Source organism: Heloderma suspectum, chromosome 5 (assembly GCF_057233095.1).
Source record: "Heloderma suspectum isolate Gila_16-S chromosome 5, 16-S_ref, whole genome shotgun sequence".
Taxonomy (NCBI): Eukaryota; Metazoa; Chordata; class Lepidosauria; order Squamata; family Helodermatidae; genus Heloderma; species Heloderma suspectum.
Window position 1 is genome coordinate 162144190 of NC_139462.1, and position 12995 is coordinate 162157184.

Below are 12995 nucleotides of genomic sequence, written 5' to 3' on the forward strand. Positions count from 1 at the left end.
GTACAGAGCTGAATACCATCAGCAAGCTTTTTAATTATGTTGCTGTTCGTTCACTCTCTCCCTGTATTCTTAGCAGGTTAGTATTTTGTTATTTATTTTCATGATGTAGGTTGTTATTTTTATTTCTGAAGTTGTTTGCTGGATTTTGTTGGCCAGTTTGAGTGCCCCTGTACCAGAAGGAAAGCAGGGTGGAAATTGTAGTATTAAATAAATAAATGAATAAATGTCTGCACATTGAGCTGCTGTTTAAAGGCACAGCTACAGGGGCTGGTTGAAAAGCTGGCAACCTTAGCTGTTAGGCACAGAGCCGCAGTCGGAGGAAACGGTGGCAACACAGTTTTAGAATCACAGAATCATAGGGTTGGAAGGGGCCTACAAAACCATCAAGTCCAACCCCCTGCTCAATGCAGGAAGCCTGATTCCCAGGTGGTCTCCCATCCAAGTACTAACCAGGGCTGACCTGCTTAGCTTCTAATCAATGGGGAAGTAAACATTTTCATTCTTGGTTATTTTGTCTGTACATTTAAGTAAGACCCAGGAAATGAAAGAAACATCCCATTTCCAGACACACCCTTCATGTGTGCAGGAGAGTTTGAAAGCCTTTAGGATACTGGATCTCTCCCAACAATCTGTAAAAATAACCTCTAGTCACTGGAATGCTACGGAAGAATCTGGAACTGTTTCTTGGCCAGACATTTTTGGTTAAAGCCCATGTTAAGAAGCTTGGCTCAAGGCAGCTCAAATCCATTTCAGCTCCACTCCTTTTGAGAGCAGCAGCAGCAGCAGAAGAATGACGTTCCGAGGAGTTTGCCTTCTTATGTGCCTTTTTTGTATGGCACACACGACAAGTCAGCAAGGCACTAGACCCAAGAAAAAGCCAGAACCCAGGAGAGGTAAGAACGCCAAGAAGATTAATCTCCAAGGGTGCTTCCAGATGAGGCTTTTATTCTGCAATCACCCTCGTGCATAGAATTTTACTAGGGGGTACAGCCATCACCATCTTCTTAACCATCTCATGTTTTTCTACCACTTCCATCATTTTTTTCTGTCCATAAAAAAAAAAAAAAAAATCTGTTAAGGAGGAAAAGATGGAAAAGCTGCACAATTTGATTGGAAATGCTAGGAGCCGTCTATCTGGAAGCAGCACCCCAAGTCTTTTATCTGGTAGTCCTCTCCTTTTTTCATTTATGTTTTTTTAATATTGTAGTTTCATCAGGGTTACATCCAAGATCATTTACAATTTTTTAAAATATTACCAGGTTACAATATACAAAGCACTTGCTTCTGCTTGAAAACTTATGAACGGAGCTGATTCTGCCATGTTTATGTGTGTGTGTATATATCTACATATCCAAAATCCACAAGAGATTTATAAGGACCAATTAAAATAAAAGACGGCAAGCAAGCTTTAGAGTTCTCTAGAACTCTTCCATCAGGCAGAATGTTAAATAAAACAAGGGAGTGGGGGACAAAATACTGGGAATGACGTAGTTGCTCCCCAAATCTGCAGTTTATAAAAAAAAAAAATCTGGAATGCAGGAGGAGACATAATAGAGTTGGACTGCTATCCTATACACTAAGTCCCATTGAACTAATCGAAAAGTGCTTCCTTGTAGATAGGTAGAAGATTGTGCTGACAGCCTCTCAAGGAGGTGTAACACGGATTGCAAGATGTATCCAGTGCCATGGGGACAAAAAAGCAAAAATGGATGTTCCTTCATTTTTTTTAAGGATCTAAAATGTAGCTGTTACTTGGTTCTGTCTCAAGCCCTAATTGGAACATACAGGTCCCCTGAGAGGCAGTGAACAAAAATAAAGGGCGAGGTGGTGAAACTCGCATTCTGCAAGCATATCTTTATGCTTGCTGCTGCTGCTGAAATGTTTGCCCTCCCTTAAAGTCAAGTCTGAAAAGCCAACACAACTCTCACTAGCCCAAGATTCTGTGCCAGAATGCTGGCCTACCTCATGAGGTAATCTTTATGGCCCTTGTTTTTACTCTTAAGTGCAAAAACATCCCCCTTTCAGACTTAAAAAAAAATGAATTGATGTGTCTCAGTTTATATGTGCACCAACTTCCAGGTTTCTGTGTGGTCTGGAAGTACCTTAACCATTTGGGGGATATATCTTTTCTCCCATTCCTAAGAAGAGACACTTACAAATGTCCCAGATTGCCTTTTAGAAAAGTAATCGTAGTACACTGGATGATGTGAGTACTAATTTATAGCTTTTTGATTCATCTGGAAGTGCCTTAATTTATTGCGGGGTACAGTGCTTGCCCCTGTTTCTCAGGAGAGACATATGAATGGCTTTGTTTCAGATTTTTGCAGTAATCTGGATGTCTTGAGCAATGTTAGTACCAAATTTCAGCTTTTTAGCTAGTGTGGGTGTGGTCAAACCATGTTGGGGTGCATTTGAGTCCTCCATTTTGTCTCATTGGCAGGCTTCTCTAGTAACCAAGGTTCTTGAACTACACCTCTACCATATTTCATTGTATTAGCTCATCAGGAGGTATCCTAACAATTTTGGTATCTCAGGCAGTTGGTCAGTCAGTAAAACGCAAGGGTTGCATCCAATGATAGTCCAACATATGTCCCAGTCATTTCAATGGGTCTACTCAAAGAAGGACTAACATTGGATACAACTCCATTTTATTTATTTATTTATTTCCATTGATCAGTCACCCAATAGTCAAAGTTCTCTGGCAACATACAGATTAAAAGATGTTAACATCACAGTTTAAAATACCAGCCAATAACAGCTAAAAAAAACAGAACAGCCATACTAAAGCAGAGGTTAACATAATTTCAGAAACAAACATATAATACAGGGAATAATCTTGGCAGAGCTAAAACAAACAAAAAAACCAGCATGCTAAAACTACAGTAAAAGGCATAGTAATTTTATATATTTGTGTGTGGGTGTTTTAACCTTTCTGGTTCTCATTTCTTTTCCTTTACTGGTTTATATCATGCATATGCAGAAGATTTTATGAAATAAGGATATTACCATCACTTTGCACATGAACAGTGAAAGCTAAATGAATTAATAATCACTAATACATCTTCTAATAACATTAATTGTAGAAAAAAGCCCTGCAGAATTTAAATGGGTTTGGCTGTCTGTTGTATGGAGGATCGAACCAAGTATGTTAAAAGGAGATTTGACTTTCTGTCACTAGATTTGGGAATTGTTAATCAACAATTACCACAAGATACTCAACTCATGCTCTTTAACACGCCTTTTTAATATGCAGCTCTCCAGCTGTGGCCACTAGATCTCTTAAAACTTATGTATATAGAAACTAGATTATATTTAACCATGAAAGCTTGATGATTTTACCCGAAGAGGAAAATGAATAACAAAGTTCCAGGAAACTGGCAGAGGTTGTAAATGGGATATATTCTGGATGCTTTCAGACAGAGATGTCCTAGCACTAACAATCAGAAGTCATTGTGCATCGATTCCATCTATTATTCCTTAACAAATTATCCATGGTAACAAAATAGATGGAAGAAATAGTGGGAAAACAGAGGAGGCTTGCAAGTGGAGGATGACATTGTCCGAAACCTCATAAAATTCCATGGATGAGGCAGGGTGATCAGGCCTGGCCTTACCATTAGGCAGAGTGAGGCAGCTGTCTCAGGCAGCAGAAACTGAGGGGTGGGGAGTAGACAAAGCTATGTGTGCAACATGGCCTGGCCTACTCCCCCTAAGCTAGTCTGCTGCCCCCAAATGCAGTGGAGGATGCTATAGGGTTGCCAGTGTTGAAGTAAAATTCATCAGTCTGTCTGGTTGGCTCTTGTACATGGAATGGAGGGAGGCGCCATCTTGTCCTTTGCCTCACACAGTGAGCCACCAGCCTCCACTGCCGATTACATGAAACTATGGCTGAAATCGCTTATGTGGGAATAAGTTCCATTGAAGAATGGGGCATACTTCTGAGTCAACACTTACAGGATTGTAAGGCACATTTTTTTCTGACTTGGTGATATGGTATGTTTATATAAGCTCGTCCATAAGATATGCATATTGTATTAACACATAGGGCTTTTCTACATAGGGCTTTTAACCCGCCACTTTACCAAGGCTTTTGCTTCCGGATTCTTTGTGCCCTATCATTCTCCTGAGTGGCTGAGTGTTTAGACAGTTTCCCTAATAGGGTCTAATTTATATCGAACCCTGAACTGCAGCAAAGCAATCGAGTCTTTCTCACAAAACCTTACAGACAGCTCATTTCTGCGGTTAAGTATGCATTTGGCAAAGCATAGATGACATAGGAAATATATAAAACCACACACACAACAAAGACTGTTGTGTAGAGCATCCTTTAAAATAGGGATAATACTGTGATGAAAGATTCCCTTTAACTAGAGTGCCATAAAGTGGAAGTTTTCCCAGAATGTGTTTTGATGAAAGGAATCAAAATAATGATTAATGCAATGTTACTGGAACTCATTAACTCAAGTGAACTGAGCAATAACTAAAGTAGTGATATCATTAATAGTATTATGCACTTCTCCTTTGTACTTTAATTCTTGTGTTTAATTCTTGCCATTTGTTTCATGGGGGCAGTTACTTAAACACTAAATCTCACAAAAATGGACAGGTGCATAGGATTATGATCAACAAGGTGGCCAGGTTTGGGAATATTTGGGTCCCATTTCTAACCAGATCTGAAATGTACTTTTTATGCTGTTTGTCAAAATTTTATTTATTCATTCATTCATTCATTCATTCAATTTATTAATCGCTCATCTGGCTGGTCACCCAGCCACTCTGAGCGATGTACAACAATAAAATCAGTTTATACAATAAAATTCAACATTAAAAACATCACATTTCTGAAATTACCCTAGCCCACCCCAAATGCCTGCCTGAACAACCATGTTTTTAATGCATGGCGGAAGCTCATTAAAGAGGGGGCATGGCGGAGTTCCCTAGGGAGGGAGTTCCACAGAATGGGGCCCACCACAGAGAAGGCCCTCTCCCTCGTCCTCACCAGCCTAGCTGTCCTGGCTGATGGGACAGAGAGAAGGCCATCCGAGGCTGATCTTGCTGAGCGGCCTATCTGGTGTTGCTGGAGGTGCTCCTTGAGATAGGCTGGGCCGGAGCCGTATAGGGTTTTAAAGGTCAAAACCAACACCTTGAATTTGGCCCGGAAAACAACTGGTAGCTAGTGCAGCTCCTTCAGCACTGGAGTGATGTGATCACGCCGGCAGCTGCCTTTAATCAGGCGAGCCACCACGTTCTGTACCAGCTGCAGCTTCCAAACTGTCTTCAAGGGTAACCCCATGTAGAGCGCATTACAGCAGTCTAAATGAGAGGAGACCAGGGCATGCACTACCGATAGGAGCAGATGGTCGGGAAGGTAGGGGCGCAGCCGCCATATCAGATGGAGTTGGTACAGCACTGTCCGGCTCACAGCTGACACCTGAGCCTCCTTGGACAGCTGGGAGTCTAAGATGACCCCCAAGCTGTGGACCTGGACTTTGCAGGGTAACTGTACCCCATTCAACACCAGGTCAACATCCCCCAGCCTCCTCTTGTCTCCCACCAAAAGTACCTCGGTCTTGTCAGGGTTCAGCTTCAGCTTGTTCCTCCCCATCCAGCCACTCACCATCTCCAGACATTTGGACAGGGATTCTACGGCCAACCTTGGTGAAGATTTGAACGAGAGGTAGAGCTGCATGTCATCTGCATACTGATGACACCGCACCCCAAACCTCCTGATGATAGCCCCCAGCGGCTTCACATAGATGTTAAATAGCATCGGGGAGAGGATGGAACCCTGTGGCACCCCACAAGTGAGCGGCCACAGGTCCGAAACCTCCTCTCCCAGTGCTACCTTCTGGTACCTGCCAGAGAGGAAGGACCGGAACAACCGTAATACGGTGTCTCCAATGCCCAACCCCTCTAGGCGGTCCAGGAGGATACCGTGGTTAACAGTATCAAAAGCCGCTGAGAGGTTGATGTTTATGGATGTGTAGACCAAGGAATGAATGAATGAATCTGCCTAAGAACATTCCAGACTTTTGTCCAACCCAGGGCTTATTTATACGGACAGTTGTCTTGCAATAACAACCAATTAGCTTGATTTGGTTTTTACCCTGTTTACATAAACTGAAGATTAATTAGAGGCTGAAGTGAACTGAGGCTCAGGAACTGAAGTGCTAGTTAATTGGAGGCTATCAGCTTGCCTCTCTCTCATCTCAAGATAAATTACTATGTAAGGCCCAGCATGGCTTTTCTGGATCACTGGATAGGGTGGAGTTCAAAAGCCAGTGCAGCCACACAGTGACTTGAAAGTAACTTGTGATGGCAACCAAAAGCAGAGAGCATGTAAACAAATGTTGCTTTAAACAATAATCTTGAATGAATAATATCAGCAGCGCTACCAGATGTCCCTGATCCCTGTACAGTGGCATAAATGGAATTATGACATTTATTTTTTAATTGCATTAGAACAGTGGATAATATAATATTTCTGAAACAGAGCACTTTAGAATTCTAGTACCATCACACCTATTTTAAAGTATATAGAGATAAAAGAAAAAAAGTGTACAACAGGGTGTGGGCAAGAAATAAAGAATAGAGAAGGTAGATAAGGGACTAGGACAGTGGAGGCTGGTGGCTCCGATGTCAGCGGGGTGGTGAATCTGGTCTGGGTTTCAGTCAGAACCAGTCAGAACTTTAAAGGAGCTATCCAAGGTATGAAGCCTCTAGAGTGGCACTGACATTGGAGCCACCAGCCTTCACACTGGACTAGGTTTACTATTTTTTAAACTGGCCTCTGTAGAAATGATATGCAGCAAAGAGGAGGTGAGATGTTTTAAAACATGAAAACACTGGGTAGTGTCCAATGTAGTCCTACATAGAGTAGGCCTATTGAAATGAATGAGGCTTAAGTTAGTCATGACTAACTTCAGTCCCATTAATTTCAATGGGTCTACTTTACATAGGACTAACACTGGATACTTCTCACCATCAATTGTTAACATCATGTACTATACAATCTTTATGACAAGTATGTATAATAATATGCTGTTTTCTTTTTTGTTCACCGGTTGCATCACCAATGGAGGAGGGAGTGCTGATTCCATTTGTAAATGAGACTGCATGTATTAGGTGTAGAAGACCGATACTATGATTTATCATTTTATGTGCTCAACAGATGTTGTAAGCCTCAAAATGATTGAAGACCTTAAGGAGCAGCTAGACAACATCTCCCAGGAGGTGGCTCTGCTAAAGGAAAAGCAAGCACTTCAAACAGGTACAAAACCCACCAGCCATAACTTTCACACACCACACAATTGGCTCAGCTTGGGGAATACGTTTAGTCAATGAGCCATTTCATATGTAACCATTGTTTAGCTAACCTATGGTTTCTTTGTATGTCCAAATTCAAAACAGCTCACTGATATTAGTTTGTTTGGGGCCAACAAATCTGGATCTTAAGCCACAGCTTGAAGCTGGTTGGCAAGCTGTAGTTTGTAGCACTAACTGTGGTTTCTCATTACATTCAAATTCAAGACCTCCTGGTTTGTTCCATCGCCCTGTCCTCACACCCCACCTGGCTATAGAGATGAGGGTAGAGTGACTGGAAAGCAAAACTGCTCCAGCATCTAAGAGGCTCTTCCTGTCCACTTCCTTGCTGTCAGTCCTTAAACCACCAAAGGAATAAAAGAACAGAAAGGAACTTCAGTAGACAATCCTTTTAGCCAATCATTTTCCTTCCTGAAACCCTGGAAAGCTGCTGCCAGTCAGGGTCGACAATATTGGGCCAGATGGACCAATGGTCTGACCCAATATAAGGCAGCTTCCTATGTTCCTATGGAAAAGAAGGGGTATGATTGCACTGAGCAGCAATGCAGCGAGAAAGGCCCCCCCCCCCAAAAAAAAACATTCAAGGTCACCATCCACAAAAAGTGCTCAGGAATAGAATGCTGAGCTATGGCACTTTATAAGGTGGCAACTGTACTCCTAGGCTAGAAAGAAGTCACTGCAACTGCTTGGCAGGTTGTGGGATACCCATCTCAGAGGGTAAGGCATGGGTTGCATTGCTGAGCACATCATCTGTTCCTCTGGCTGGGCCAAGGTACCTCTGGCCAGACCCAAGTGAGACCCACCGCCAGCAATCACAGCCACAGCACCCCCCAGCCAACCTCCTGTGTCTCTGGCTCTCTCTGAGAAGAAACCTCCAACTTCGATCATGGGTCGTGTCATTTCTCACCATGCAGCGGTCCTTCATTTCCCTGCTCCGTGGCCTAGCGGAGGTGTGGCACAGCCCCCGTCTCTGAAGCACCTGAGGTGGTGACAGCACTAGGAGGCGTACACAGGGCCAGCAGGCTAGAGTTCCCCCAGCTACCTCTCAACAGGAAGAATCCCAAGAAGAAGCCACCCCATGCTGCACACTGGAACAGGGGACCCATGCCCTGGAGCTCTGTATTGTGTGGGCCAGCATGGTGACTTATTGCTGGACCTACACTTTTCAGCCCAGCTGAAGAACAGCTCTTTGAACGTCAACCTCAGGTAGATGAGAGCTCATTCAACAACTGGAGGAACTGGGGAAGTCCTGCTGAAGTGACTGAGGTTCCCATTGGCCTCACTTGTACTGGGACTCTAACATTTACTGGAATGTAGTTTGAAAACATTGCATTGCTTTTCACCAGTGATGACACAGTCACTTTCCAATAAATGCTTGTGACACTCATTATTGCAATGAAAGTGGGAGCAGGAGCAGCGGGGGGGAGGGGGGGATGAAAGTTTATGATTTGAAGACTACAAGCATGCTTTGGTAAGTACATCTAATAGGAATAGGATAGAAACTGCTTCCTTGTAGATACAGTTAACAGCACCGTTATTATACTTTCAAGAAAAAAATTCCTTTCCTGGTGACATCTTGTGTCTTCTCCTCCCCTCCCCAACTTTTTGTCTCTTACTAGTTTGTCTGAGAGGCACCAAGATCAATCTAAAATGTGTCCTGGCTTTTCCCGATGCAAAGACCTACCATGAGGCCAGTGAAGACTGCATCTCCCAAGGCGGCACCCTCGGTACCCCACAGACAGGAGATGAAAACGATGCTCTCTATGACTACGTGAGGAAAAGCCTTGGGCCTGAAACGGAAATTTGGCTTGGCATTAATGACCTAGCAACAGAAGGAAAATGGGTGGACATGACAAGCAGCAGCATCGGCTATAAGAACTGGGAAACTGAGATCACCACCCAGCCAGATGGTGGGAAGCTAGAAAACTGTGCAGCGCTGTCTGGGGTTGCTGTCGGCAAGTGGTTTGACAAGAGGTGCAGAGACCAGCTGCCTTATGTGTGCCAGTTCATGATTGTTTAATAGTGGGGCTCTTAGTGTGGAAGAATAGGGTAAAGGCATTCCATTTGGCACCCAGGATAGAGCTCTGTGTGTGTAAATATACACACACCTCTGCAAGGAATACACACGCACATGTATACTCTTGGCACATCCAGTCATGGCTTGGTAATAGATTAGAATGTATTAGACCTATGCTGCACTTTAATTGGCTGAAAGCACCCAACTTGTTAGCAGCTACATTATTCTTTCTTAAGGCATGACTTATATATAGGCTGACCATATTTCCTTGAGACAAAAAACGGATATTGGAGTGACAAAAACGGGACAGGGTTATGTAATATTCCGCTGTAATAAAAAAATAGGTAACAGCCTGTTGAACCGAAATATGAGTCTGAAAAGTCTGAATCAAACTGAATGTATGGCAGAAAGAATCTCTATTGGTGGAATGATGGTAGAAATAACAGTAAGACTCACCCTCCTGGCTCCCACACGCTGAATGGGGCTTGGTGACCACCTCTTGAATTCCCCGCCACTGCAGACAAGCAAGGGGGTGGCATCTGATCATCGCTAGCTCAAGAAGCCTGGCCCTGACTGGATAAAGTAAATGGAACTTCCTCTTTCATCACACTAGTAGTTTTACTGCACGCATTGATTAACGTAGAGCCTTATGATAAACGCGTTCAGTTTTTTACAAAAAAAATAAAAACAGGACAAAATTGACATTTATATTCAAATGACGGGACAGCTGGGAAATATGAAAAAAATGGTACTGTCCCTTTTAAAACGGTACATATGGTCAGCCTACTTATAGATATATATATTTTTACACCCAAAACATTAGGATGGCTTCATTGTCTGGGCAACATTGGAACTTTGCAAAAATAATATTGTACATAAGACTCATTAGCTGTTGCATGTTATTTTCCTGCAATCCTCTTTTTTCCCCCTGCTGATTGCACCAAATTAAACCAGTGTTTGCTGAATTGTCCTGTTTATCATCTATTGGACTGAAAAGCTGAAAGTGCCATAGCACAGCCTGCTTTCACTTAATGTTACACCCTCCATATGGCCAAATTGTTAAGCCACATAAATCCATTTAGCAACTTTTGCACCACTGAAATCAGGGTTAAGCAGAGCTGCGTCAGCCTAAGCTATTACACTGAGCAATGCCGGTGCAAAGAGGAGTCAACAAGAGCATTCACCTATTTGTGTAAAATAAAGACAAAATAAAAAAGATCTTGCATCTGCTAGTGCGGGAGTACTATAAACTCTCTAAGCTACAGTAACTTCTTTTTGGCCCATCTGGCTAGAAACACAAGGCAAAAACCGGAAAAGGAATAATGGGAAAAAGGTGAAGCAGGGGAGCAGGCAGGCAGCCAACAGCAAAAAGATCATGTTGTGATGGTGGTGGTGGTGCCTGGAACATGGTGAAGGGCTGCTACAGCTCCAACCTGTAATCTTCTCCTACAATGGAATTGAAAGAAGAAATCCTTTGATTCAGTGCCTTCACAATGCAGAGAAAACAGTGCTAGTCCAGTACCTCCCAGACGCAGCAAAATGAATGGATCAATCCTTGGCCTGATCCAGAAATTCTGTCTAACTGCTTACGCGCTTTTGCACACATGGATCACTTGCATTCACAACGGGGAATGTCCCCAGCCATTCAAAAGGACACAATTGGCTTCCTCTATTTAAATGAGTAGGGAAGAAGTATACATCAAAGCCCCAGTGTTTGGAACAGATCACTGAATTGTGGCAAACATTCTTCTAAAATCTAGTTACACATGACAACATACAGTGCACAAGTATCTTTCAGATTTTTATAGCAGGTGTGCTTGGGTAGAAGACTCTAGAAGTGCTTATATCTGAGATTATCACTGCCACACTTTCTGTTGTGATTACCACAGAATAAAGAAATATGGCTTGTTACAAGAACAGCGTCAATCTGTTTTAATGGGGTGCTTTCTTCTTAGGATGCTAATACGTCCTTCAGAGTTATCCATCAGCCAGCCAGAAAATAACAGAGCAGCAAAAAGAACTCAACCACGCAATGTTTGCTTTACTAGACTAGGACATTTCCTTAAGATTTATAGCCCATCCATAAGGCACACCTGAATTAAGCTGGAGGTTTAAACTGATTGACTCCCTTGGACTTTAATGGGAGTTATTAGCACATCCCGCAACACTGTTAAGTTTTACAACCTTAGTCCCTCCACCTCAAGGGGATTAAATTATCTTAAATCCAAGAACCCTGAGTAATCATTGTTCACAGCAGTGTTCCCCAAGCTCCTGACATCCATTTTTTCTGAACTGAAAATGGAGGCCTGCCACTCTGAAAGGTGTTTAGACAGTGAAGGCTGGTGGCGCTAATGTCAGTGGGGTAGTGAATCCACTCCGGGTTTCAGACAGAACCCTAAAGGAGCTATCCAAGCTGCAAAGATATCCATTCTAGAGGCTTTGCACCTTGGATAGCTCCTTTGGAGGTCTGACTGAAACCCAGAGTGGATTCACCACCCCACTGACATTAGTGCCACCAGCCTTCACTGCATTTAGAGTGAGGGTGGGGAACCGGTGGCCCTCCAGATGTTGGACTACAACTCCCAGCATTCCTGACCATTGGCCATGCTGGCTGGAGATGATGGGAGTTGGAGTCCAAAATGTCCAGAGAGCACCAGGTTGGGGAAGACTGTTTTAGAGGATATAAAAGTAAGAATTACCGACCTTCACAGCTGGATCTATAGCTGTGTGTCACTGTTCACAGCATGCTTTTTTCATGAGGAGGAGGCAGGTCCAGAGACATGACCCATGTAGAGAGATACAACAAGTACCCTCCTCTTGGAGGCAGATAGTTTTGCTGCACAAAAATCCATCTGGAGTTACTGAGTGCCTAACTCATATTCTATGTATGAGTATAGGATTTCACTGTACATTTTTCAGAATTTCAAATTTTAGTATGTATAGGCAATGCTGATATTCAGTTCTCCAGGCAGGCAGACATCCAAGCCAAACAGACAAAACTGGCACATGAGTTCCTGTATTAGGTAGGTACAAATTTAGTACCTACCAGTAATGTTAAAAGTTATGATAGAACACATTAGTCCTATCCAGGCATTTGAACGAAGGGGCAAAGGCTTAAACTGAGGCAGGAGACAGGTGCGAACACAAGCCCCACCCCCAATGTCACCACCCACGTTGGCTCCACACCTTTACACTTTCAGTAGGAAGATCTGAAGAGGGCTTCTATGGATGTTCAGCTAAACACGCTTAGAATCCTCCCCACAATTGGGAGCATTGTGGGTTGGATCCAGGATCTACCTTCCGTGAGAGGAAGGGCTCTGCTCACAAAAGGTTCTTCCTCCCAATTTGGGGGATGCCCCCTCCCCCCCCCACACACAGACACACCACAGTTCACCCCATTCTGCAGGGCCTTGACTTTCTGTGTAGCATTTCCAGGGGACTGGAGGGGCTGCTGTGGCAAGGGGGAGGGGGGGCATTTTCATCATCTCTACACAAAGGGGATTTCTACACAAATGCTTAAGACCCATTGCTTATAACCCATGAAAAACCAATGGAACAAGTTACTTGCACATTAAATAGTGGATTGGATCTGGGACCTGCCTTCCCTGGGTGGAAGAGCTCCACTCACCGAAGGTGTGTCTGTCCGATTTTCAGG

General features: G+C 43.3%; 1 protein-coding gene across 1 annotated transcript; it reads left to right on the plus strand.

The window, feature by feature from the left end:
• Positions 1 to 766: 766 nt before the first annotated feature.
• Positions 767 to 11253, plus strand: CLEC3B (C-type lectin domain family 3 member B). The gene is made up of 3 exons (XM_084858117.1): positions 767 to 893; positions 7172 to 7270; positions 8943 to 11253. Exons 1-3 carry the CDS (start codon positions 791 to 793, stop codon positions 9341 to 9343), a joined length of 603 nt encoding a protein of 200 aa, XP_084714243.1. The 5' UTR covers positions 767 to 790; the 3' UTR covers positions 9344 to 11253.
• Positions 11254 to 12995: the final 1742 nt, after the last annotated feature.

What these genes read in the sequence shown, in the direction of transcription:
- CLEC3B (XM_084858117.1), top strand. Translation starts at nt 791, where the DNA reads ATGACGTTCCGAGGAGTTTGCCTTCTTATGTGCCTTTTTTGTATGGCA. An exon ending in AAAGCCAGAACCCAGGAGAG is followed by an intron (nt 894 to 7,171) that starts GTAAGAACGCCA and finishes TGTGCTCAACAG; the next exon opens with ATGTTGTAAGCCTCAAAATG. An exon ending in AAAGCAAGCACTTCAAACAG is followed by an intron (nt 7,271 to 8,942) that starts GTACAAAACCCA and finishes GTCTCTTACTAG; the next exon opens with TTTGTCTGAGAGGCACCAAG.